General features: G+C 48.5%; 1 protein-coding gene and 1 pseudogene across 4 annotated transcripts in view; both read left to right on the top strand.

Annotated features, from left to right (window-relative positions):
• Positions 1 to 15,600, top strand: part of CRISPLD2 (cysteine rich secretory protein LCCL domain containing 2) — a 90,578-nt gene extending 74,978 nt beyond the window's left edge. For all 4 annotated transcript variants that reach the window (XM_024233527.3, XM_024233528.3, XM_063717388.1 and 1 more), the window contains exon 15: positions 12,644 to 15,600. In XM_024233527.3, the coding sequence (XP_024089295.2) occupies positions 12,644 to 12,698 (55 nt within the window). In that variant the 3' untranslated portion in view covers positions 12,699 to 15,600. The remainder of the gene's footprint in view (positions 1 to 12,643) is intronic.
• Positions 15,601 to 26,413: 10,813 nt separating this feature from the next.
• LOC100436860 (interferon-induced transmembrane protein 3-like) lies at positions 26,414 to 27,208 on the top strand (annotated as a pseudogene).
• The last annotated feature ends 246 nt before the right edge of the window (positions 27,209 to 27,454 follow it).

A 27,454-nucleotide genomic window follows, 5' to 3' on the forward strand; every position in this document is an offset into this window, starting at 1 on the left:
ATGGCTGCTAAGCCCTGGGGTGGGGCGGGGGGGGCGGTCACAGGCAGTCCCAAGGGAGACTTAGGTGTTGTATATACTGTGACCAGTTCACAGCAAACTGTACTTTAAATGTAGGGAATCCTTCAATCACACAAACCACCAAAACCCCCAAACAGGATTCTTAGCACACGGGGCCAAAAGTCAGTTCTGCTTCACAGTGGTTTGGGTTTAGCAATGATCCTCCTCTAGAAGAGGACTTCCTGGACGTTTTGAAAGGCAGCCATGCAGAAATGAGGCAACATAAGAGACTAGCACCTGCTCTCTCACCCCCGCCTGCCTGGGTAGCAAAGGAAAGAAAAGACATGAGGAAGAGCTTTCAATACTGGGACGAAGGTGTCTGAATATTCTTGGGGAAATGCCGGACATCTGGATGAATGTCAGTTCAGAATTTTTTCTTAGACCAGAACCATTTTTTAACACAGATTTTGCAAGAGATTGGGAAATATATCAACAATGACGTGAGCATTCTTGGTCACTTGATTTTTTAAAATGTCACCTTTATACAAAGGTATATATGGGTGGACAGCCATCTGAATCGCAAATTCATTCATCTAACACTTATGGGCAGCCCCTGTGCTAGGGACTGGGGACACAGCTGGGAACAGAAGAGAGAAAAATCCCTGTCCTCACAGGGGTGTGGTCTGCTGTGGCAAGTGCAGTAGAGATACGATGTGAGCACACATGGGATTCTAAAGTTTCTAGAAGCCAAAGGAAGAAGTAATGCAAGGGAAATTTTAGGATGCATTTTACTTATCCCAATATATCCATATTATTTCAATATGTAATCAATAGAAAATTATTATTAGAAATAAGAAATTTACATTCTTTTTTGGGTATAAGATCTTGGAGATCTGGTGTGTGTTTCACACTTATGCACATCTCCATTCAGATGAGCCTGTTTTGGGTCTCAGTGAGCACCCGTGGCTGGTGGCTACTGTATTAGACAACTCAGCGCCAAGAATCTCAAGGGTCAGGTGACTGAAGATCTCGCTATGTGTCTAGAAATCCTGAGAAACAGAAGCTACTAAGCTATCATTTCCAGATCTAAGGAGCCCTGCACTCTCCCCCAAGCCAGGCTGCACCGAGGCTGGGACATGAGGTTCTCTCTGCTCTGCAGAGGAGCTGCTGATAGCAGACAGGCAGGTTCCCCTCCTCCACTCGTATCCCAAACTTCCACCAGCTCTGCACACATTAGCACATCTAATTCCCCAACAGCCCTGCAAGGTAGGAACTGTCATTATCCCTATTTTATCAATAAAGGAAGGGAAGCACAGAGAGGTTAAGCGACTTGCCCAAGGTCACCCAGCCTACCAGGGGCAGAGCTGGGACTCAAACCTAGGCCGCCTGTACCAGAATCCATGCTTTTAAGCAGCACTCCTGACTTCCTCAGCCCGGACAGGCCACTGAACTTGGGGCACAGACCCTTCCCAAGAAGGGGCCAGGGAGAAACTTGAATGCCAAGATATACTTGTTCCTGTCTTTACAATACAAGAAATATGTACTTACTATTTAAATAATACATCCAGAGAGCAAAAAGTAAGAGTCCCAACAGGAGCCCTGTTAACCTCAGTTAACTGATGATTTGTAACTTTTCTTGACCTGTTTTTCCCCCGTGCACATAACACTCACATACAAATCAAAATGGAGATTGTATTATATGTGCTAGTCTGAAACTCTTCCTCCCTAAGAATAATGATATATTTCATCAAACTAGATGAAGAGGTTTGACAGTTCCCTAGGGTGTGGGCTTTGTGAGGATAGTTCACTCACCACGTGTGCATACCCAGCCTGCGTTGCCCACATTCCCATTTTGAAGGGAGGGTGAGGTTTAAACCTAGCAGGGCGATGGCACTTGTAGCTCCCGGCTACTGAGCACCTGCTGGATGCTTGCCTCTGGCCCAGGTACCTCCCTGGAGAGGCTCATGGACTTTTTACAGTGTCCCTAAGGAGTGGGCACTTTGAGGAACCCAGTTTACAGATGTGGAAACTGAGGCTCAGAGAAAAGGGTTAACCAGCCCAAGGTCCTAAAGATGAGAGCTAAACCTGTATCTGTCTAACTTTTAAATTTTCCTGAGGGATCAATAGAGGGGTGAGACTCTGGGAGAACAGGATTGGAATCCTTTTTTTTTTTTGAGATGGAGTCTCCCTCTGTCACCCAGGCTGGGGTGCAGTGGCACGATCTCAGCTCACTGCACCCTCTGCCTCCTGGGTTCAAGTGATTCTCCTGCCTCAGCCTCCCAAGTAGCTGGGATTACAGGCACCCGCCACCACACCTGGCTGATTTTATATATATATATGTTTAGTAGAGACGGGATTTCACCATGTTGGCCAGGCTGGTCTCGAATTCCTGACCTCAAGTGATCCGCCCACCTCAGCCTCTCAAAGTGCTGGGATTACAGGTGTGAGCCACCATGCCCAGCCAGGATTGGAATCCTTTAAAAAAAAAGATTATATATATAGAGAGACACACTCACAGATAACATACACAGACACACACACACAGACACATACACATACACAGACAGTCCTAGACACTTAAGATCGTTCAACTTACGACTTTTCAACTTTATAATGGTGTGAGAGCCATATGTATTCAGCAAAAACCATACTTCAAATTTTGCATTTTGATTGAAAATTCTTTATACTAACTTCCTTGTAAAATAGGCCTGTGTTAGGTGATTTTGCTCAACTGTGGGCTAAGGTCAGTGTCCTGAGCACATGGAAGGTAGGCGAGGCTGAGCTGTGACGGAGGCGAGGTGTATTCAGTGCATTTCTGATGTGGACTTCTGACTTCCGATGGGTTTATCAGGACGTGACCCACCGTAAGTCAGGGAGTATCTGTGTCCACAGTTCACGTATGTACACTCATAGAGACAGTTATGTACATATAAATGATATTTTTTAATAATTAAAAAGAAATTACACTTTTTAAAAGCCAGAAGACTAAGCACTCAGGGGTTCCTCTTCTGCCATCCTTTTAGTGCTGGGTTCAGGACTCCACGGGGCAGCTTCCCGTCTGCCTCTGGAACCAGAACCGGCCGTCCACCCTCCTTAATCCCATCTGTGTGTTGGGTGATGCCAAAAGGCAAGCTCTTCCTCCCCAGGTCACTTTCAAGGCAACTGAGGGGAATGCAGCCCCACGTGCCTGTCCCTGGCTGGCCTCCAGGAGGGAGCCCCATGCTTCTGGGGAGCTCTTTGGAGAGTCCCTGGATAGTTCCTTCCCCTTTACTCTCGCCTTTAAAGGGCCTTTCTAGGCTGGGCGCGGTGCCTCATGCCTGTAATCCAAGCACATTGGGAGGCTAAGGTGGGAGGATCACATGAGGCCAGGAGTTCAAGACCAGCTTGGCCAACAGGGTGAAATCCCGTCTCTACTAAAAATACAAAAAAAAAAAAAAAAAAAATTAGCCAGGCATGGTGGCATGCACCTGTAGTCCCAGCTACTCGGGAGGCTGAGGTAGGAGAATTGATTGAACCCAGGAGGTGGAGGAGGCTACAGTGAGTGGAGATTGCACCACTGCACTCCAGCCTGGGCGACAGAGCAAGACCAGGTCTCAAAAAGAAGACTAGAGAGGCTGGGCGCGGTGGCTCAAGCCTGTAATCCTAGCACTTTGGGAGGCTGAGGCGGGCGGATCACGAGGTCAGGAGATCGAGACCATCCTGGCTAACACGGTGAAACCCCGTCTCTACTAAAAAATACAAAAAACTTAGCTGGGCGTGGTGGCGGGCGCTTGTAGTCCCAGCTACTCGGGAGGCTGAGGCGGCAGAATGGCGTGAACCCGGGAGGCGGAGCTTGCAGTGAGCCGAGATGGCACCACTGCACTCCAGCCTGGGGGACAGAGCCAGACTCTGTCTCAAAAAAAAAAAATGAAGAAGAAGACTAGAGAAACCTCAACAATATAGTGAAAATAATTTTAAGACCTTCATAGCACTCAACTTCCCACACCCCGAAACAACCTCTGTAAACATTCCAGTGTATTTTCTTCCAGGTTTCTTCTATGTTTACATATAAACACACTTTTTTTATTGTTTGTTTGTTTGAGACAGCGTTTCAGAGTTTCACTGATTTGCCCAGGCTGGAGTGCAGTGGTGTGACCTCGGCTCGTTGCAACCTCTGCCCCCCAGGTTCAAACGATTCTTATGCCTCAGCCTCCCAAGTAGCTGGAATTACAGGCACCCACCACCAGGCCCGGCTAATTTTTGTATTTTTAGTAGAGACGGGGTTTCACCATGTTGGCCAAGCTGGTCTCGAACTCCTGACCTCAGGTGATCCGCCTGCCTTGGCCTCCCAAAATGCTGGGATTACAGTCGTGAGCCACCACACCCGGCTTAAACATGCTTTTTAAAAAGGGATTATGCTATTAGTATTGTTTTGTTAGTCGGATTGTGACTAGCTCTTCAAGCCCTAGCCTATCTAGCCACACCGTGGTTTCAATGGCTGCACAGATTCCGAGGCATGGATAGACCATCATCCATTTATCATCACTGATTGACACTCAGATTGTTTCCTTTTTTCTTTCACTGTAATAAACACTAGAAAGAACATTTTTGCGCAAGCCTGTGCACTTTCTTGACGATTTATTTAGGTAACTTCCTCTTAGTAGAACAGCCATAGCCACCAAAGTGCTGTCCTAATGCAACGCACAGTGTTGCGCTAAGTAAAAAAGTCAGCAAATCCTCTCCTGTGTAAGGCTCCCCGGCCAGTGGCTTTCCATTGTACTAAGAATCAAATCCGCCCCCTTCCCATTCAAGGCCACAGCTGCTTCGGCCCCTGCCCGCTTCCCCACCCTCTCTGTGTATCTTCCTCCTCCATTTCCACCTCACTGGCCTCTCTGGTCCCTGACTGCACCAAGACCGTGCACACCTCAGCGCTTTTGGACCTGTTGTCTGGTACCCTCTGGGCTCTCATGCGTTCCTGGGCTGTGTTTAGACTGAAATGGCCCCTCCCTAGGAAGCGTTCTCCACCATTAAGCCTGCACTTGTCCTCCTGCTCCCTGATGGATCTGTGTCATTTCCCCTGACTCATCACCTTCTGAAACCGTTTCTTGCACATGTTTTGCTACTTCTCTCCCCACCCCAGACTGTAAACTTCCTGAAGGCAAGAGCTTCATTGGTCTTGTTAACCCCACATCCCTGATGCTGCCCAGCACTTGGCACATAGCAGGTGCTCAGTAAACACTGGTTGAATGAGACTTTGCTAAGTTCAGCAATTGGTTCAGAGCTGGTTGAGGGCTTTTATTTGTCACTTATGTTACCCAGTTGCACCACTGCACTCCAGCCTGGGCAACATAAGTGAGACCCTGCAGCCTCAACTGCAGGCCTCAACTGCAGTGAGCTGTGACTGCACCATTGTACTCCTGGGCTCACTGCAGCCTCAACTGCAGTGAGTCGTGATTGCACCATTGCACTCCTGGACTCAAGCAGTCCTCCCACCTCAGCCTCCCGGGTTGCTGGGACCACAGGTGTACATCACCACATCTGGCTAATTTTTTTATTTTTGTGGAGACAGGGTCTCACTATGTCGCCCAAGCTGGTCTCAAACTCGTGGGTTCAAGCAGTCGCCTACCTTAGCCTCCCAAAGTGCTGAGACTACAGGCGTGAGCCACTGTGCCCTGCCTGAGGGATTTTTAATACCCTTTATCACAGTTGTTTAGTGCTCTTTATGAAAGTTGCTTGATACACTTGATAAAAAGTCCAATACCTTTTATGAAAATTACCCAGAAATACTGCAGCAATTTATACTCCTTCAGGCATGTATGGGAGTTACAAGCTAATCCAAAAAGAGAATCAGAGGGCAAGATTTGGGAAAGAAGGGTGGGAAGGGTATTTTATAATTATCGAGCCACACTTGTTGTTCATCAGACACGTACAACTACCAACTTCCCCAGCATACCTAGACCTTAATAACTGCTTGAGGCATGAACAACTGGGGACACTGAAGGTGGGGAATTTTTCTTGGCGCCCAAACCTGCGGGAATTTTTACCTGTGGCGGTGGATGGCACCAACAGTTGATGCTGCCAGTTGCATGGTGGCATCCTGGGCGGTGTCAGCACATTCTTTGATGTGTTAGGAAATACTTGCCCAGCTTGTCGGGGCCTGCTCTTACCTCCAAGGTGAGCAGGTTGTTTAATGGGGTGCATGGTTGTCCAGGCAAGACACCCAGGGCCCTTGGGCTGGCAGTGTCCACATCTGGACAGCAGCCTGAATGGTTCCCTTGTCCCTTGGTTGTTCGGGGCCCTGAGAACATGAGAACCCACTGCACCATCCATAGACTCTACAGACCCATAGTAAGTCAGAAGGGACACAGACCCCTGGTAATTTTCCCCGACGTGGCTTGCACCCCATGCAGAATAACCACAGTAACTTGTGGCCCTGGTTGGTTCTCCCAGGATATTCATTTGGACAGAGAATTCAGGGAAATCTTACATCCCCCAAGGGCTGAGGAGGGCCCTGGAATCTGAGCTTTCCAGAAACCAGCAGGACCGCCAGGGTCACCCCAGCCCCTGGCCACTCTGTCTCCTCCTCTTTGTCCGGAGCCACCTGCGGCCAAGTGTTCTGCCTGGGTCTTGGCTCTTGGCATTTCTTTGCAGCTCCATCTCTCCGAGTGCTCCCATCTGATACACATTTCAAAAGTTCAATTCCAGGGTAGCCAAAAGCGTGAAGCTGCCATGGAGAAGGGCTGAAAAAACAACCAGGAATTCCAAGCAGCCTGCTCTCGGAGGATTGCAGATCTTACCGAGCAGTCTGAGAGGGCCGGGGTCTCCTGGCTAGTCTGGCAGTTTCCAATCTGGGGGCTCTCTTTGTTTGGAGTGGGAATCCTAAAGGAAACCCTGCCCATAAATGATGACTAGGCTGTTAATCTTATGCTCAAACTCTTTCATCATGAGCAAGATGCAAATGAAAATGATATCTGGATGCCACTCTCTACCTTCTATTGGTCAAGAACCAAAAGCAAGACATCACACGGTGCTGGGAGGCATCACACAGCCCTGTTGTCATTGTCCGGGGAGTCTGCAGGTGTTATCTTTATGCAGGGCAGGTTGGCAGCTGTCAAGATACAAATGCACGTCCTTTGGTCCAGCAATTCCACTCTTAGGCGCTCACTCTCAGGCACCCTCACACAAAAGCAAAAAGTCCCATGGACAACAATGACATTGTTTGCAAAGGTAAAAAATTAGAAAACACGGGCTCAGTGGCTCGCGCCTATAATCCAGGCACTTTGGGAGGCTGAGACGGAAGGATTGCTTGACCCCAGGAGTTCGAGACCAGCCTGGGCAGCATGGTGAAATCCCATCTCTAAAAAATACAAAAATTAACCAGGAATGGTGATATGCACCTGTGGTCCCAGCTACTGGGGAGGCTGAGGTGGGAGTGTCACTTGAGCCCAGCAGGTTGAGGCTGCAGTGAATCATGATGGTGTCACTGCACTCACACACACACACAAAAGATTAGAAAGAACTAAATGTCCACCAATAGGGACCCAGTTAAATATAACACTTTATTACAATGGAATACTATGCAGTGGATAAAAAGCATGAGTTCTTTCTGTATAGTAAAGCAACAAATCCCAAGATATATTATTAAGCTAAAAAAGCAAAGTACAGAGTGGTATGTCTTTGGTAGTATGTATATAATATCTGTGTGAAAAAATGGGTGAGGGAAAAAATATAATAATTGTTTACATCTGCATAAGATCTAAACATCTCTCCCCTGGGGAGAACTTGGTGTAGAAAGACAGGGTTGAGAGGGAGAGTGTTTTTTGCCTTAAGGATTGTGTATTCAAAAACTAAAATGTGCAGCTATGATTAGTCTTTTCCATTTGAATTTTGATGTGGAAAGAACTGTCCTGGTTGCACTTTTTTTTTTTTTTTGACAGTCTCACTGTGTCGCCCAGGCTGGAGTGCAGTGGCGTGATCTTGGCTCATTGCAACCTCCACCTCCTGGGTTCAAATGATTCTCCTGCCTCAGCCTCCCAAATAGCTGGGATTACAGGCACCTGCCACCACACCCAGCTAATTTTTGTTTTTGTATTTTTGGTAGCGATGGGGTTTCACCATGTTGGCCATGCTGGTCTTGAACTCCTGATCTCAAGTGATCCGCCTGCCTCGACCTCTCAAAGTGCTGGGATGACAGGTGTGAGCCACCATGCCCGGCCCTGGTTGCACATTGTGAACAATGCTTTGGGGTCTACAAGGGGCCATGCTGCCTTCTAGAACAAAATTCCAACAAATGCAAGTTTGCAAGATCTTATCGGCTTTTATTAGCAATTCATGTATCAGGCAATATCCCATGTACAGAATAGAAAGGTGCTTCCATGAACTGAGCAGCGAGGGGAGGTTTTAGAGTCAGCAAAGGCTGCATGCAGAGAGTACAAACAATGAACAGGCCAGGCGCAGTGGCTCACGCCTGTAATCCCAGCACTTTGGGAGGCCGAGGAGGGCGGATCGTGAGGTCAGGAGATCGAGACTACCCTAGCTAACAAGGTGAAACCCTGTCACTACTAAAAACACAAAAATATTAGCCAGGCGTGGTGATGGACGCCTGTAGTCCCAGCTACTCGGGAGGCTGAGGTAGGAGAATGGCGTGAACCCAGGAGGCGGAGGTTGCAGTGAGCAGAGATTGCGCCACTGCACTACAGCCTGGGTGACAGAGTGAGACTCCATCTCAAAAAAAAAGAAACAACAAAATTCGGATGGGTCGTCCCAGTTACTTTCCTTGTACAATTAAAGCAGAGAGGCCACACTATCCTGCTGGCTCAGATGGACTGGGGCCCTTTTGATTGGTTGCTGCTGTGTATCTCCTATTTTTTGGAAAATTGGCCCATTGCTTTTTTTTTTTTTTTTTTTTTTTTTTTTTTTTTGAGACAGAGTCTCACTCTGTTGCCCAGGCTGGAGTGCAGTGGCGTGATCTCGTTCACCGCAACCTCCACCTCCTGGGTTCAAGCGATTCTCCTGCCTCAGCCTCCCGAGTAGCTGGGATTACTGGCGCCTGCCACCACACCCAGCTAATTTTTGTATTTTTAGTAAGCTTTTCACTGCGTTGAGCAGGCTGATCTCGAACTCCTGACTTCAAATGATCTGCCCACCTCAGCCTCCCAAAGTGCTGGGATTACAGGAATGATCCACCGTGACTGGCCTAAAACCAGCCCATTTCTAAGTTCAGTTTGATGAAGTGGCACCTAGCAGGGCGACTCCGATCTGATTTGGTTTGGTCTGTTGGGCCTAGCCCAGTCCAAAACAATGGCCTCCCGTCAATTTAACACTCCCCTCCTCCCACCTTCCACATCTCCTCTCCAGCCTGGCCCCTTTCTGTACTTCCCCCAACAACCCAGGTACCCCCAAACATTGGCACTGTCACAGAACATTCCAGAAAGTATCCTTAGAAGCCCAAAGAGACAAGGCCGGGTGCGGTGGCTCACGCCTATAATCCCAGCACTTTGGGAGGCCAAGGCAGGCAGATCATGAGGTCAGGTGTTCGAGACCAGCCTGGCCAATATGGTGAAACCCCGTCTCTACTAAAAATACAAAAATTAGCTGGGTGTGGTGGCGCATGCCTGTAATTCCAGCTACTTGGGAGGCTGAGGCAGGAGAATCGCTTGAACCTGGGAGGCGGAGGTTGCAGTGAGCCAAGATAGCACCGTTGCACTCCAGCCTGGGCGACAGGGCGAGACTCCGTCTTAAAATAAAAAAAAATAAAAAATAAGCCCAAAGAGACTTAGTGACTTGCCCACCATCACACAGTTACTAAACGTTAGTGTAGGGATGGAGAGTCACATCTGGAAGACGTGCTCCAGAGGTGAGATTTGCAGAATGCCGAACCAGGATGCATGGGAAATCTTATTCCCAAAAGCAGTGTTCAAAAACAGCTGTTTCAGGACTCCAGAAACACACCACAGAGGCATACAACGAACAGGGAGGTGTTTGTTCAAAAAAATGTGGACCTCGGATAAGAACAGAGGGATCTATGGTGTCTGAGCCTGGGAACGCTCCTGTTCACCCCCACCAGCTCCTGTGGCTGGAAGTTCTGCTAGGGTGGGGCTGTGCCAACCAGCAGCTCTCTTGATTTGAAGCAGAGCGAGGAAAACCACACATCTCTGGCCATTGTCAGGAACAGTATCAAACCTGGTGGCCAAGACACAGGAAGGCCAGTTGGTCCAAAGGTGCGGTTATCATCTGGGGCAGAAAATAGGGGAGGATCTAGAGAATGAGACAGCCGTGGTGGCCCTTGGTGGGCTCCCAGGCGTCCCTGGTGTTCTAGAAGGCTGTGCCCACAGCAAGAAGAGCAAAGCGGGAGGGGGCATTTAGGCTTCCCAATTCTGAAACATCCTATACAACGACAATAATCAAGATGGTGGTGCTGATATCAGGACAGACACAGAGATGAAGAGAACATGATTGGGCCTGGTATAGTAGCTCACGCCTGAAATCCCAGCACTTTGGGAGGCCAATGCAGGAGGATCATGAAGTCAGGAGTTCCAGACCAGCCTGGCCAACATGGCAAAACCCCATCTCTGCTAAAAATACAAAAATTAGCCCCGCATGGTGGCCTGCACCTGTAATCCCAGCTACTTGGGAGGCTGAGGCCAGAGAATGGCTTGAACCTGGGAGACAGAGGTTGCAGTGAACCAAGATTGTACCACTGTACTCCAGCCTGGGTGACAGAGCGAGACTCGGTTTCAAAAAAAGGTAAAATAAAAAAAAATTAAAACATGATTGGAAGTCCATAAAATAAACCATCGCACTTCCAGTCAATTGGTTTTGACATCAGTGCCAAGACCATTCAGTGGGCAGAGAATAGTTTCTCAACAAATGATGCAACGGCAATTAGATATTTACATGTAAAACTGTGATGTTGGACCTTTGCCTCACACTGTATATAAAAATTAACTCAAAATGGATCCAAGGCTGAAATATAAGAGCTAAAAATTACAGAAGTCTAAGAAAACAAGTATAAATCCTTCATGACCTTGAATGGTTTGCTAGATATGATGCCAAAAGCACAATCTATAAATGAAAACAAATTGATAAATTGAATTCTATCAAAGTTTAAAACTTTTATGCCTTAAAAGACACCATTAGGCCAGGCACGGTGGCTCACACCCATAATCCCAGCACTTTGGGAGGCTGAGGCAGGAGGATCACTTGGGCCCAGGAGTTTGAGACTAGCCTGGGCAAAATAGTGAGACTCCATCTGTACAAAAAATAAAATATATCAATCAGGCATGGTGACATGCTACTCAGGAGGCTGAGGAGGGAGGATCACTTGAGCCCAGGAGGTCAAGGCCGAAGTAAGCCACGATCAAGCCACTGCACTCTGGCCTGGGTGACAGACCTTGTGTCTAAAACAGTTTTTAAAAATTATCTAACACTGGATTGTGGAGATGATTGCACAACCCTATAAAATCTCTAAAAACCATTCAACTGTACACTTAGAAAGGATGAGTTTACATGGTATGTTAAACTTAGTAAAGCTGGTTTGGTTTTTTTTTTTTTGAAACAGTCTCACTCTGTTGCCCAGCCTGGAGTGCAGTGGCAGAATGTTGGCTCCACCTCCCAGGTTCAAGTGATTTACCTGCCTCAACCTCCAACTAGCTGGGATTACAGGTGCACACCATCATGCCTGGCTAATTTTTTGTAGAGGCAGGGTTTCACCATGTTGGCCAGACTGGTCTCGAACTCCAGACCTCAAGTGATCCACCTGCCTCAGCCTCCCAAAGTGCTGGGATTCCAGGTGTGAGCCACCACACCTGACCAATAAAGCTCTTTTTTTTTGTCCCCCAGGCTGGAGTGCAGTGGCGTGATCTCAGCTCACTGCAACCTCCGCCTCCCGGATTCAAGTGATTCTCCTGCCTCAGCCTCCCAAGTAGCTGGGATTACAGGCGCCTGCCACAATACCCAGCTGATTTTTGTTTTTCTCATAGAGACGTGGTTTGAACATGTTGGCCAGGCTGGTCTCGAACTCCTGACCTCAGGTGATCCACCCGCCTCGCTCCCAAAGTGCTAGGGTTACAGACGTGAGCCACCGCGCCTGGCCTAAAGCTCTTTTTTAAAAACCATTTTTGATTAGCTGAAGGATTTAACTCCTCTTGTGAGAGGGCAGTTTTTACTAGCCGTGGGACCCTGGGTAAATCACTTTATTTCCTGGTGTCTCCGTTTCCTCCCCTGTGAACGAGGGATAACAGCTCCCTCAGGAGGAAGGTGGAAGGTGGTGAAGTACCTGGCATATGCAGTAGTGCTGAGATAGCACCTGTTAATCTCTCCCAAGACACCACTGTTCCGGTTGACAGGTGGTAGTGAAACCAAGCAGAATTCTTGGAGGGTGAGTCCAATCCAGACAGACTGGGGCCAGCAAATCCCTGAGTTAAAAGGAAATAACAGCCTTGACCTAGAATCAGATGGATGCTCACGTGCAAAGAAAATGGGATTTGCCAGCTGTTCTCAACTCAAGTCAGGCTCTGTTTCTGGTGGCTGCAAGGAAGTGTCCCTTGGCCATGGCTCGTCCACTGCGGGAGCAAGCAGGAGGCACCCAGGTCTCCCTGCCCCGCCAGAGTCCCTGCAGGAGGCCCTCCGGATCTCTCAGTAATGGGCCCTCTTTCTTCTTTTTCAGCCTGGGGACTCCTCGGGATGGAAAGGCCTTCCGGATCTTTGCTGTCAGGCAGTGAATTTCCAGCACCGGGGGAGAAGGGGCATCTTCAAGAGGGCTTCGGGATTTTGCTTTTATTTTTATTTTGTCATTGCGGGGAGGGGTATATGGAGAGTCAGGAAACTTCCTTTGACTGATGTTCAGTGTCCATCACTTTGTGGCCTGTGGGTGAGGTGACATCTCATGCCCTCACTGAAGCAACAGCATCCCAGGGTGCTCAGCCAGACCCCCTGGTGCCCGATCCTGCTGGGGCCCGGGGGTCTCCATCTGGACGCCCTCTCTCCTTTAGAGATCTGATCTGTCTCTTAAAGGGGACAGTTGCCCAAAATGTTCCTTGCTATGTGTTCTTCTGTTGGTGGAAGAAGTTGGTTTCAACCTCCCTGCCAAGAGAACAAACCATCTGGAGCTTGCAATTGTGAAGCATTCACGGCGTCAGAAGAGGCCTTTCGAACAAGCGCCAATGAGTTTCAGGAATGAAGTAGAAGGTAGTTATTTAAAAATAAAAAACACAGTCCGTCCCTACCAATAGAGAAAAATGGTTTTAATGTTTGCTGGTCAGACAGACAAATGGGCTAGAATAAGAGGGCTGGGGGTATGAGAGACCCCGGCTCCGCCCTGGCACGTGTCCTTGCTGGCGGCCTGCCACGGGCCCCCTTCAATGGCCGCATTCAGGATGGCTCTATACACAGCAGTGCTGGTTTATGTAGAGTTCAGCAGTCACTTCAGAGATGTATCTTGTCTTTGTCAGGCCCTTCGTCTTTATGGCCCACCTGTTTTCTGCCGTGACCTTTGGTCCCATTGAGGACTAAGGATTGGGACCCTTTCTTTACCCGCTACCCGTTGTGGCTCCCGCCCTGCCTCGGACTGGTTTACACGTCCTGGTTCACACCCAGGACTCTTCTTTGCAAGCGATCCTGTTTGAAGCCCACGTCTTAACTCCTGGTCTCGTAAGGTTCCACTGAGATGAGATGTCTGAGAACAACCAAAGAAGGCCTGCTCTTTGCTGCTTTTAAAAAATGACAATTACATGTGCAGATTCCCCATACACCCGATGACCTATTTTTTCAGGCGTGGGAGGAATGGAGTCGTTGGTACATTCCTCACCGAGGTTAGCAGCTCAGTTTGTGGTTAAGAAACCGTCTGTGGCCTCATGACAGCGAGAGATGGGAATACACTAGAAGGATCTCTTTTCCTGTTTTCGTGAAATGACTCTTGCCAAACGTTCCCGAGGCGCCAAGGAGTGTAGTACACCCTGGCTGCCATCACTCTATAAAAGTGCTTCATGAGCCCAGACCAAAAGCCCACAGTGAAATGAAATACCCTTTTGTAAATAGCATTTTTTTGCAGAAGGTGAAAATTCCACTCTACCACCGGGCCAGCCAATAGATCACTTTGGCGAATGCTAGTTTCAAATTTGATTCAAAATATTTCTTAGGTGAAAGAACTAGCAGAAAGTCAAAAACTAAGATACTGTAGACTGGACAAGAATTTCTACCTGGGCACCTAGGTGATGCCTTCTTTCTTTGATTGCCTTTCTAATAAATGCAGAATCTGAAGGTAAATAGGTTTAAAAACAAAACAAAAAACAAAAACAAAAACCCACCCCTTTAAGGAGTTGATAAAAAGCAGTTCAACTCTTAGCTTGACTGAGCTAAAATTCACAGGACTATGTGCTTTGTGCATTGTAGTCTAGTAGTAATTCATAGGTACTGACTCTTCAGCCCCAAATGTCAGAGAGGAAGAATTTGGTCAACCTGTCAGGTCATGAGTCCAGTTACCACCAAACATCTGGGAAACTTCTGGGTGCTGGGTGCTCTGCTGCTGGACTTTTGTGGCTGTGGCTGTGTCTCTGTCTGCAAGATAAATTAGATCGCCTTGTGGGGTTTGCAGAGTTAGTGAAGAGTCCAGGACAATCCCAGTGGGCTCGCTGCCAAAGCATCCCACTCAAGGGAGACTTGAAACTTCCAGTGTGAGTTGACCCCATCATTTAAAAATAAAGTCCCCGGGTTCCTTAACGCCTCCTTCCCTGGGCCTTCCTAGCAGGATAGAAAGTCCTTGCCTAGAGCAGGACCTGGCTGTCTTTTTTTTTTTTTTTTTTTTTTTTTTTTTTTTTTTTTTTGAGACCAAGTTTCACTCTGTTGCCCAGGCTAGAGTGCAGTGGCGTGATCTCCGCTCATTGCGACTGCACCTCCCGGGTTCAAGCGATTCTCGTGCTTCAGCCTCCCAAGTAGCTGGGACTACAGGCGTGAGCCACCATGCCCGGGTAATTTTTGTATTTTTAGTAGAGATGGGGTTTCATTATGTTGGCCAGGCTGGTCTCGAACTCCTTACCTCAGGTGATCCACCCACCTCGGCCTCCCAAAGTGCTGGGATTACAGGCATGAGCCACCGCGCCCGGCCATGGACCTGGCTGTCTTTATCATCCCCACAAACATTTTGAAACTGGAATATTTGTCTTCCAAAATGGAAACAAGACTATAAATCATAAGCCCTGTCCCTAGCACCACCTCTCCTGTGTGTGGAACAGAGGCCCCTCATGCTACCAACACTTACCCTGTGTTTAAAAAGATCTTGTACCAAGCCAACGGCGTTCCTGGCTCTCCTGCCCCCAGAATGAACATTTTCGGCTTCCTTAGGAGTTTTGCCCTACCGTATTCCAAAGCGTGTGCTGGTTTCTCATATTGTCTGTAGGCTCACTCAGCCCGCAGTTTACGTGTGTGCTTTTTTCTATGAAAAATGATGTATTTTGCTACTTCCTGTGTACAAAGTTTTATTGTAAATGTTTTTTGTGCTTTGCATGAACAGGGGCCACGTTGTTGCAATTGTTGCAGTAAAACTGGTTTGATTTCTAAAATGTTCCTGTAACATATCTTTTATGAACAAATCTGAACAATTTGTGAAATAAAACATTGAAAACCGTCTTTCAGGCTCTGGACTGTTTTGTGTTGGCTGCTTCTGCTAGGATGTCTCATATACGCAGAGATGCTGACAGCCAGGGCCTGGTGGTGACCTCCACCCCATCCGTGGGAAGGAGGGAGGAGCTTGCCAAAATGCACATTCGGGCTGAGCAAGGCTGGGATGGGGCCAGGGACTGTGAATTTCTTACAAGATCCTGGTGATGCGAATGCTGCCAGTCCCCAGATCACACTCTGAGTGGTGGCGGGCTCAAGGCCATTCTGTCAGCTCTGGCTGCCCTAACAAAATACCATACACTGGGTGACTTAACCCACAGAGATACCTTCCTCACAGTTCTGGAGGCTGGAAGTCCAAGATCAGGGTGCCAGCAGCGTTGGTTTCCTCTGCGGCCTCTCTGGTTTGCAGGTGGCTGTCTCCCGGCCGTGTCCTCACCCGGCCTTTCCTCTGGGCATGTGCACTCCTTGTGTCTCTCTTTCTCTTATAAGGACACCGGTCATATTGGGTCTGGGCCCCACCCTTAGGACCCATTTAACCTGAATTACCTCCTTAAAGGCCCTACCTTGAAATACACAGGCTGGCTCATTCCTTTGATCCCAGCACTTTGGGAGGCTGAGGCAGGAGGATCACTTGAGTCCAAGAGTTCAAGAGCAGTCTGGGCAACATGGGGAAACCTTATCTACAAAAAAAATACAAAAATTTGCCGGGCACGGTGGCGTACGCATGTAGTCCCAGCTACTTGGGAGGCTGAGGCAGGAGAATTGCTTGAGCCCGGGAGGCAGAGGTTGCAGAGAGCCAAGATGACACCACTGCACTCCAGCCTGAGTGACAGAGCGAGACACACACACACACACACACACACAAGCACACACACACACATGCACATGAAAGAAATACATTGGGGGTTAGGGCTCGTTTTTGTGTGGTTACAATAAGGAAATGATAAAAGTACAATTTCACAAATCACAGTTTATTGCTACACAAAGATTTTTTTTCCTTAGGTTCCCAGTGCTTAAACAGGGAGAGAATGAGATCAAACCTCACAGAGAATACACTCGACAGACGAAGCCCATTAACCCCGCAGTGAGTGAGTTCCAGAATGATCAAGGCCTACTTGCTCACTTGGGATGGAAGCAGGCCTCAGTTTGAGGTGCACCTTCTACCAGCTGTTCTCGGAAGTGCTGTAAGGTCCCTGGTCCCTAGAAGGCAGTGCCAGCATTGGCCAGAGGCTTCTGAGAGTAGCTCCAAGGCTGGCGGGGTGACCTGTCACAGCTGGAGCTCCCAGCCTTGGGAGAAGAGGCCGAGGGTGCAGCCGGCCACAGCCAGAGCTCCCAAGGGGTCCGTCCCACTTGCAGGTCTGCATGTGTTTGGAAGTCCAGTCGTGAGGAGCTCGCAGATGGAGTCTGATAAGGGGTGAGGCCACATTCTCCAGGGAAGAAGGGGCACACCGGGTTCTTAGCGCAGCAAAACGCGTCACTCACGTAGCAACCTGTGGAGGTGTGGAAGTGTCTGGAATCATTTCAAAGCCCTGTGGGCCGGGCACAGCGGCTCGTGTCTGTAATCTCAGCACTTTGGGAGGCCGAGGCGGGTGAATTGCTTGAGGTCAGGCGTTCGAGACCAGCCTGGCCAATATGGTGAAACCCCATGTCTACTAAAAATACAAAAATTAGCCAGGCATAGTGGTGCACGCCTGTAATCCGAGCTACTTGGGAGGCTGAGGCAGGGGAATGGCTTGAACCCAGGAGGCGGAGGTTGTGGTGAGCTGAGATCGCGCCACTGAACTCCAGCCTGGGCAATACAGTGAGACTTTATCTCAAAAACAAAACAAACAAAGAAAACCCTATGTGTTCAGGGTGGGAAATTTAGTTCATAACAGTCACCTTCTTCCCAGGCATCAGCCCAAAGCAGCCCCTTTTCACCAAGCACAGTCACGTCTCCCCGAGTGCCTCAATGCACCGAAGCCCCAGAGCAATTTGGGGGCACGGGGCCGGCCTTTCCTCTCCCAGGTGAAGGCGCCTGCCTTCCTCTCAGGCTCATCTCTAGTGCAGTCCTTTTCCATGCGTGATGGGGATAGCTTTCCTCTTTAATAAATACCAGGCTTTTAAAATGTCCATTTTAAAATGTTGAGTAAGTTAAGATTGTGCAGGTCGATTGCAAAAATCACCAAGATTGGATAATAAGGGCTGACGTTTGTGAAACACTTCTGGCTCTGCCCGCAGCATCCTTAGTGTGTGGCATTTGTCCTGCAACATACAGATGGTTACTGCTTCTAATATCATTATTTTGACCAATGCATTTGGCATTCCCTGCACTGTTTTCTCCTCTAAAACTGTCTCCCAGGCCTTCACTTCTTCAGCCACTGCTCTCCTGGCTTCTACCTCAGGGAAAGGAGGCCACAGCCGAACAAAGGGGTCAATGTCAGCTTTCGAGTTTCTAAACTGACTTCTTGTTTGTTTGTTTTGAGACAGTCTCACTCTGTCACTCAGGCTGGAGTGCAATGGCGCAATCTAGGCTCGCTGCAACCTCTGCCTCCCAGGCTCAAGCAATCCTCCCACCTCAGCCTCCCGAGTAGCTGGGACCACAGGTGCACGCCACCATGCCCAGCTCATTTTTGTATTTTTTGTAGAGACGGGGGTTCGCCATGTTGCCCAGGCTGGTCTTGAACTTCTGGGCTCAAGCGATCCTCCCTTCTCAGCTCCTCAAAGTGCTGGGATTACAGGCACAAGCCACCACACCCTGCCTGTTTGTTTTTTAACTTTTTTATTTTGACACAATTTCAGACTGGCAGAAAAGTTGCAAGAACAGTACAAAGAATTCCCATATATGTTTCATTCAGATTCCCAGACATTAGCATTGGATTGCACTGGTCATTTTCTTCCTCTATCTCATTTCTAAATTATTTAAGAGAGAATTGCAGGTATCACACTCCTTTTATCTCAATACTTTGAGTGTATATTTCCTAAGAATGAGGACATTCTCTTACATAGCCATGATATAATTCTCTAAATCAGGAAATTAACATTAGTGCAATATATCATCTAATCTATAGACTTTGTTCAGATTTTACCAGTTGTCTCAGTAACGTCCTTTATGGCAAAAGAAAATCTCAGGTCATGAGGTATATTCAATTTTCTTTTTTTTCTTTTTTTCTTTTTTAGAGACAGGGTCCTAATCTGCTGTCATCCAGGCTGGAGTGCAGTGGCGCAATCAGGGCTCACTGCAGCCTCAATCTCCTGAGCTCAAGCGATCCTCCCACCTCAGCCTCTGGAGTAGCTGGGACCACAGGTGTGTGCCAACATGCCCGGCTAATTTTTGGTTTTGGTTTTGGTTTTATTTTTTTTGTAGAGATGGGGTTTCGTCATGTTGCCCAGGCTGATCTCAACTTCTGAGCTCCACTGATCCTTCCACCTCGGCCCCCAGAGCCCTGGGATTGGAAGCTTTCATGTCTTTTTAGTATCTTTACATCTGGAATTGCTCCTTAGTTTATCTTTGCCTTTTTTTTTTTTTTTTTTTCTGTGCAGTGGCATGATCTCGGTGCACTGCAACCTCTGCCTCCTGGGTTCAAGCGATTCTCCTGCCTCAGCCTCCTGACTAACTGGGATTACAGGCATGTGCTACGACGCCCAGCTAATTTTTGTATTTTTAGTAGAGCCTGATTTTCACAATATAAGTCAGGCTGGTCTTGAACTCCCGACCTCAGGTGATCGGCCCACCTCAGCCTCCTAAAGTGCTGGGATTACAAGCGGGAGCCACTGGCCCCAGCCTATCTTTCTTTGCCTTTTACGATGTTGACTTTTTTAGTTAAAGATCACTGGCCAATATTTCGAAGAATGTCCCTGAACCTGAGTTTGTCCGGTGTTTCTTCACTGTGAGGCTCAGGGTATACACTTTTGGCAGATACCCCAGGGGAGACACTGTGTCCTTCTCCATGGCTTATATCAGAAGCCGCATCTGTTTGTCCTGTTCCTACAGCTGCTGACTCTGATGGCTTGGCTGAGGCATCTGGCAGATCTCTCCACTATGAAGTTCCTATTTATTTAGAGACAGGGTCTGGCTCTGTTGCCCGGGCTGGAGTGCTGTGGCACGAACATGGGTCAATGTAGCCTCCACCTCCCCTAGCTCAGGTGATCCTCCCACCTCAGCCTCCTAAGTAGCTGGGACCACAGGTGCGTGCCACCATGCCCGCCTAATTTTTTGTATTTTTGGTAGAGACAGGGTTTTGCCATGTTGTCCAGTTTGGTCTTAAACTCCTGGGCTCAAGCATTCCACCTGCCTCAGCCTCCCAGAGTGCTGGGATTACAGGCGTGGGCCACTGTGCCTGGCTTCTGTTTTTTTTTTAAACTAAGTAATTATCTTCTGGAGAGATATATTGAGACTGTGTAAATAGCCTATTCCCTATAAAACCTTCACCCACTAGTTTTTGCCTCTATTGATGATTCTTTCTTGAGAAAAGTATTTTATGATGGTTGCCAAAGGTGAACTTTCTAACTCCACTATGCTTTCCGCATTTATTAGTTGGCATTGTACTGTAAGGAAGAGATTTCCCTTTTCCTCCATTTATTTATTTATTTGCATACACACATGCATATGTGTGTGTATACTAATATATGTGTATGTTATATAATTGATACATATTTTATATGTGTATCATATAGATATACGATCTCTATATATTATGTATATATATGATATATAGATGTAGATATGATTATATCATTGATCTATAATATACACACACATATACATTGGCATGGACTCAGCAATTCTTATTTTATGCAGTGGATTAAAATGCTTTCCTATCAGTTTTATTTGGATGCTCAAACTGTCCCAGATTTGGAGAGGGGAGCTCCGTCCAGCTGGCTCTGTGTCCTTCCAGCACAGCCCATCAATTGGAGGACTTCCTGACTTTCTGACACAACAAGATGTTCCTGGCTCATCTTGTACTTCCCCTGCCCAGCCCTGGAATCAGCCATTTCTCCAAGGAGCCCTGGTTCTTTCTGGTGGAGAATGGTGTCTAAATAGGTGAAAAAAAAAGAAAACCACTCTGGCAGAGAAAACAGGTTGAGGGAAGAGATGCTTGTATCTCGAAAACAACAGATTTGGGGAGAGTCTGGTTCCTCACCCCACCCAGACCTGATGATGGAGAGCAAAAGCCTAAACCCAGATGCTGGCAATGGTCTGAGGGGCTCCCCAGTCCTACGAGGCGGGGACCCCTCCCCCTGGAGAAACTTCGAGTATCTGACGCTCGCTTTCCCAGACTCCCTTGCAGCTTGGGCACCACGTGCGAAGAGTAGGGTCCAGAAAGCTCTCAGGGGAATGGTGGGGGCTTCAGGGGCAGCATGTGGGAATGCCAAATTAAGGCAAAATAAAATGATAACAATAAAATACAGTGTGGGACACGCTTAGCCCCAAAATGTACTTATTGCTTATCTGCAGTTCCCGTTGAACTGACCTGCTGTTGGCCAGGTGCAGTGGTTCACACCTGTAATCCCAGCACTTTGGGAGGCTGAGGCGGGCGGATCATGAGGTCAGGAGATCGAGACCATCCTGGCTAACATAGTGAAACCCCATCTCTACTAAAAATGCAAAAAAATTATCTGGGCGTGGTGGCGGGTGCCTGTAGTTCCAGCTGCTCGGGAGGCTGAGGCAGGAGAATGGCGTGAACCCGGGAGGCGGAGCTTGCAGTGAGCCAAGATAACGCCACTGCACTCCAGCCTGGGCGACAGAGCGAGACTCCGTCTCAAAAAATATATAAAATAAAATAAAAAATAAAAATGAACTTGCCTGCTGCTCATACGGCACACCCAGTGTGGGTCTAACAGGAGAGCCTGGGCTCCCACCCCAGGGGGCTGCATGGAGCCACAGCACTGCCACCAAGCAGGCGGGTCCCCTCAGACAGCTCCGTGGCAGGAACTGGGAGCCACTCCTGGCTGCAGAGCTTCCCTGCTTGGTCCTTCAGCCCTCCCTGAGATTCTTTGGAATCTTCAAGATCCTTTTAACAAATCCCTTTTCTGCTTAAATGAACTTGGGGTTCTGGAAAGAGTCACCTTCTCCCACCTCTCACAAAGCCAGATCCAGCTGGGAAAAAAGGGAGAAAGTGCCAGGTCAGTCCTGGAAAACCCAAGAGTAGAAGGGCCTGTTCCACATTCCCACTCAGAACTTGCAGTATTCCCTACCCTGCAAGCTGAAGCACTCTCAGGAGAGGGGCCTGGAAGGGAGTCCAGGGCAGAGCAAGCCTGGAGCTGCCCAGTGAGGCAGCAATGCCCTGGATTGGTGTGGGAGGGCAGGCAGAGGCTCCCGTGCCCCCAAAAGAGAGAGCCAGGAGATCCTGAAGGGGATCTCCCCACAGGGAAAGGGCATGGATGGGAGACCTGGCCCTCTCAGCAGATGCCGCCAGAGAACATGGCAATGACACCTTGTAGTTGGTGCTATCCTGAACAAATGGCACCCATAATCTGATAGCTCCCTGAAGACCAGGGATGCTATATGCACCCTGATCCCATTATGCCTCGGGAGGCTGAGGCAGGTGAGTCGCTTGAACCCGGGGGACGGAGGTTGCAATGAGCCGAGATCACACCACTGCACTCCAGCGTGGGTGACAGAGTGAGACTCCATCTCAGAAAAAAAAAAAAAAAAAAGAGGAGAGGATAGGAGAAAGGGTTAGTGAACCAGTCCAGGAAGAGTGATGTGGACAAGAAGGATGTCCCGGCCTGTCTGGGTCTGGATGGTCCGTCAGCGACCTCCAAGGAAGAGTCTTTGATGTGGTCAGAGCCTTCGGCGCAGATGCCAGGCACTTACCACAGTGACAGCAAGGCAGTGTCTGTTAAGATGGCCAATTCGAGCTGGGGGAGTCCTGCTCTCTTTATGGCCACAGAGTCTTCTGGTGGGGACTAAGAGAGGAAGACAGTGTGCCCGGGAGTCCTTATCCAGATAGGTGCAGTCTTTGTGGATTAGGCAAAACATCTGGTCTCTGTTACCACGATGCCTTTTAAAATGTAGGATGGAGTCTTTTTCCAGGATGGAGTTACTTATGTCAAGGATGCTCTGTACAGTGCCTATATCCAGTGCCACTTTGGTGAATGAATGAGCAAATGAATGAACACACAGCTGGTGGCACCAACCCTGGAGGAGCGAGTGTGGACACTGGTCTCGTTTTCTGATTTCAGCAGCTCCAGGCTGCAGGTCAGGATGTGTGTGGCTGTAAACCGCTGCTCCATGGAGGATGAGAGGCTGCAAAGTGTGATTTCCTGGGTAGGAAAGACAGGTAGGTGCCTCTGTTTCCACCTGCTCAGCCCTGGGGAGAAGAGAGTTTGTTTCTATGACTCCCCTTTCTGACTTTTTGCCTGGGCCTTTGGATGTTTTCCTGTTAAATGAAGGGCTTAAAGGAGGCAGAAAGTAAATGGGGCTGATTTCTCCCTAGGGAGTTGACCAAGAGTATGGGCAACCAGGAGCCTCGTTGAGAGTTTCAACCTCTTCCCTCCTCGCCGATCCCCTTGCCTGGCGGGCTGGGATCAGGAAACTGATGGAGAAAAGGGGCTCTGTGTCTCCTCCACGTGTGCATGTGTGTATGCATGTGTGTGTGTGTGTGTGCATTTGTAAAGAGGGAGCCCAAGGGAAAGGAAGGGGGTAAAACATGAATACATTTCTAGTGACTGAGCCACTGTGTCGCTGGACCTAGAAGGAGTGTGATGCAAGTTGCACCTTTAAGATGGTTGTAATCGAAACCAGCTACTGTATTTCCAAAGTGCTCCATCTTACCTGTGCCAGGCACTGTCTTCAGCTCTATAAATATTAATTTCTTTTTGTTTTTTTTTGAGATGGAGTTTTACTCTTGTCGTTCAGTCTAGAGTGCGATGGCAGTGATCTCAACTCACTGCAATCTCCACCTCCCGGGTTCAAGCGATTCTCCTGCCTCAGCCTCCCAAGTTGAATTACAGGAGCCCACTGACACGCCGGCTAATTTTTTGTATTTTTAGTAGAGACAGAGTGACGGAGCAAGATCCCGTCTCAAGAGAATGATAATCAATTCAATTCAATTCAATGCAGTCCCCAGATCACTGGCTCTGTGCTCAGCAAACTTTATCACAACAGGAGTGATGTGGATCAGAGTGACGACCACTTCACGGATGAGACACTTCACTCCCCGCCTGCCGCCCAGATGCTAAGGAGGGAGAATCCAAGTCTCAGCCTTTGACAGTTCCTTCCCTTCCAGACTGCGTGGGTTGGTTTTTCCTCTAGTTGCTTTGCCAATTCAAGAGCAACAAACCCCACTACCTTCCATGTACTAAGAGGAAACTTTTTTTTTTTTGAAACAAAAGGACACTGAATACAGCAGGGACACCCCGAGGTGTCGGCAGAGATGGGTCCCAGCTTGGAGTGGCCGCAAGCGCTCCTGTTTGACACCCCAGTTACCCCTTCGTGTGGAATTTCTGCACTGCCCCCACGGACTTGGGGACCTAGCCCCAAAGTGTAGTCAAGGAAAGGGAGTTTAGACGCTGCCAGTGTCTCCGGGCTGGCTGTGTGGCCTCAGCTTACCTCGCCAGCTGTCTTTCAAAACTGCCCCGGGTGGCTCTCTCACCCGTCAGTGATGACAATAGACAATTCGACAATCATAAGAGTGGGAGGGTGTGGGCATCGCTGCATGGTTGGGAGTCACGCAGCAGAAGAACAGCGGGGGCCGGGGCTGCCTTTGGCAACAGCAGTTCCCCTCCCAGCTCAGGAAGCAAGGCCGGAAGGGATTTTCGGGGACTGCTGTCTCTAGTCCTATTTTCTGCTCAGCTCTTTCCCCAGTATCTCTCTTTAGACTAAGAACCAGCTCTATTTCTCCGATAACAAAATGTGGGTGATGGTACCGTCCTCAGCACATAGGGTGGCAGATGCCAGAATTGTGTGGGTGTTCACAGATGCATCATGGGAGTCACAATGCCGCCCTAACATCATGTTTTCGGATGTGCAATGAGCGCTTTCTCATTCATTCTATCAACACATGAGGTTCTCAAGTGAATGCTCAGGATTGAGCACCGGAGACAGAGTGGTTCCCAGAGTCAGGGATGGGGTAAACTAGAGTCCCACAAATAGCAGCGGTAGTCAGTGGCATGTGGCTTTGAAGCAGGGGATTTTGTGTGTAAAGACAGGGAGGCTTCCTGGAGGAGGAATCTGGTCTTTATCTTAGGAGCAATGGCCACAGTCATGGACGTGTTCATCAAGGGTGCTGGGATGAGATTTGCATCTCCAAGACTCCTTCTGATGGCAGCATGGAAAATGGGTAGACAGGTCCAGCGTGGAGGCAAGGAGACCAGGTGGAGGCTGTTTCCCAGCCCAGGTGAGAGATTTCAGCAGCTCAGACTGGGGTGGTGGCCACTGGGATGGAGAGAAGCTGGTAGAGAGATACTGAGGCAAAGACACTGGCTTGGGAGTACACGGGCTTTGGGGAGCGGGAGAAGGCAGGGTCAGATGCCTCCCGGTTACCTGGCTTCATGAAGCTGGACCGGTGGTGTTGTCAATCAATCCAAGTACCTTCCGGTTGAGGAAGGAGGTAGAAAGAAAAATCGTGGCCATAGTAAATTTTTATAAAAATACGAAGCATAATCTACAATGTAACAGCATCTTGGTTTTAAAATATATGGAAAAAAGACTGACAGGAGATTTATGACAGATTAACAGAGGTTCTCTGATTAACGACAGATTAACAGAGGTTCTCTCCGAACAGGGGATTGTTTTCTTTCTACTTTTCTCCATTTCCCAAATTTTCATTCATGATCATGTACAATATTACAATTAGGGAACATCGCACTTGAAAAAAGCGTCATATATTTGGCCAACTCTAGAGAAATCCATGCCTCTTACGGACGTAGCTTTTCCATTTTTTCAGAGCAGGGAGCAGACAATCCCAGTGCTGGGACTCAATGACCCTTGGTTTAACCTCATCCATTTCCAAGATGATTTGCCAGACAGGCACAGCCTCACACAAGGAGCCTCTCAGAAGAACTTTTTTTTTTTTGCTCCATTTATTAAGTCTGGGTTTGTGCATCATGTTCTGACTTATAACAGTTCATTGTAAGTTTTGGTTTTTTTTTTTTTTTAAGTTCAATGCTGTATTTTGTCCCTTTCTCCCAAAGAAACATGTAAATCAAACCACAGGATGAAGTTGACATTTGCTTGCAGCTCTTGGGCCTTTTAAAAAATAAGAGGAGTTCCCTTGCCTGGCTTCGAAAGGGTAAAGGGGTGTTCTGTTTTGTTTCGCTTCTGGATTTGGGCAGAGAAGAAGCACTTTGAAGAAACTGCCACCATAAATCCCGTCTGCTTGCTTGGGAAGAGCAGTTGGCTGGGGTCCTTTTAAGCCGTGAGCCTGAGAAGCTGGAAATGGCGTGGTGCTTCCTGACACCCACAAGCCATCGGGAAGAACACAGATGCATTCCAGGGGAGACAAACCCAACCGCTCCCAAAACGGGGGGGTGGGGAGGCAGGGAGCAGCGAAAGCTCTGACTCTGCACCGCCAACCGCCAGCTGCGTCTTTCTAGGGCACCGCCCCGTGCCTCTGAGTCCTCCAACTGCACCAGGCTGGGACTCAGCCACCAAGTGTAGGGCTTTAGTTGAGTTCTTGCTCCCAGAGCCCAGAGCTAAGTCATTAGGCATGGGAGGTGGCTGTCCATGCATAGATGGCCAAGCTCTTCTGCCTCGACTAAACAAATAGTAATAGTAGAGTTAATAGTAATAATAGTAACATTAGTAGTGATACTAGTAACAGTAATAATGATAGCAGCAGTAACAGTAATAGTGGTAAGTGGCGGTTGTAGTAGTAATACCGCTATTAGTGGTAATAATCCTAGTAATAATAGTAATATTAATAATAGTATTAGTAATAGTAATAATGGAACTGGTAATAATGGTAGGAACAGCAGTGGTGATAATAATAGTCATCCAAAGGAGAACCATCCCAGCAACATGACCACAGCTGGTCTTCACTGGACACCATGAACCACACTGTCCAAACCTTCTTCACTCCCACCAACACCGGCCGTTCCCCTAACTATGAGATGTTCAAGGAGGAGCAAGAGGTGGCTGTGCTGGGGGCACCCCACAACCCTGCTCCCCTGACATCCACGTGATCCACAGCTGCAGCGAGACCTCTGTGCCCGACCATGTCATCTGGTCCCTGTTTAACACCCTCTTCATGAACTCCTGCTGCCTGGGCTTCATAGCATTTGCCTACTCTGTGAAGTCCAGGGACAGGAAGATGGTTGGCCACCTGACCAGGGCCCAGGCCTATGCCTCCACCACCAAGTGCGTGAACGTCTGGGCCCTGATTGTGGGCATCCTCATGACCATTCTGCTCAGCATCATCCTGGTGTTGATCTTCCAAATCTATCGATAGATCAGGAGGCACCATCCAGGCCAGGAGCTCGGCCCACGGCCCTGTCTCCCACATGTTCCACCTTCTATTCCTTGCTGTGCCCCCAGAGCCAAGTCCTGTATCAGCCCTTTATCCTCACACACTTTTCTACAATGGCATTCAATAAAGCCCACATGTTCTTGGAAAAATAAATAAATAATGGTCACCATAATACTAACACTAGCAGTGGCAGCAGCTGTCATTTAGTGTCCTCTGCATCCCAAACACCCTTTTAAGCACGTTCAGAGACCAACTCATTTAATTTCCAAGACACCTGTGGGGAGGGACCACCTGAGGTCAGGAGTTCAAGACCAGCCTGGGCAACATGGTGAAATCCCGTCTCTACTAAAAATACAAAATTTGGCCAGGCATGGTGGCTCATGCCTGTAATCCCAGCACTTTGGGAGGCCGAGGCGGGAAGATCAAGAGGTCAGGAGTTCGAGACCAGCCTGGCCAAAATGGCGAAACCC

This window comes from Pongo abelii, chromosome 18 (genome assembly GCF_028885655.2).
Source record: "Pongo abelii isolate AG06213 chromosome 18, NHGRI_mPonAbe1-v2.0_pri, whole genome shotgun sequence".
NCBI classification, from domain to species: Eukaryota; Metazoa; Chordata; class Mammalia; order Primates; family Hominidae; genus Pongo; species Pongo abelii.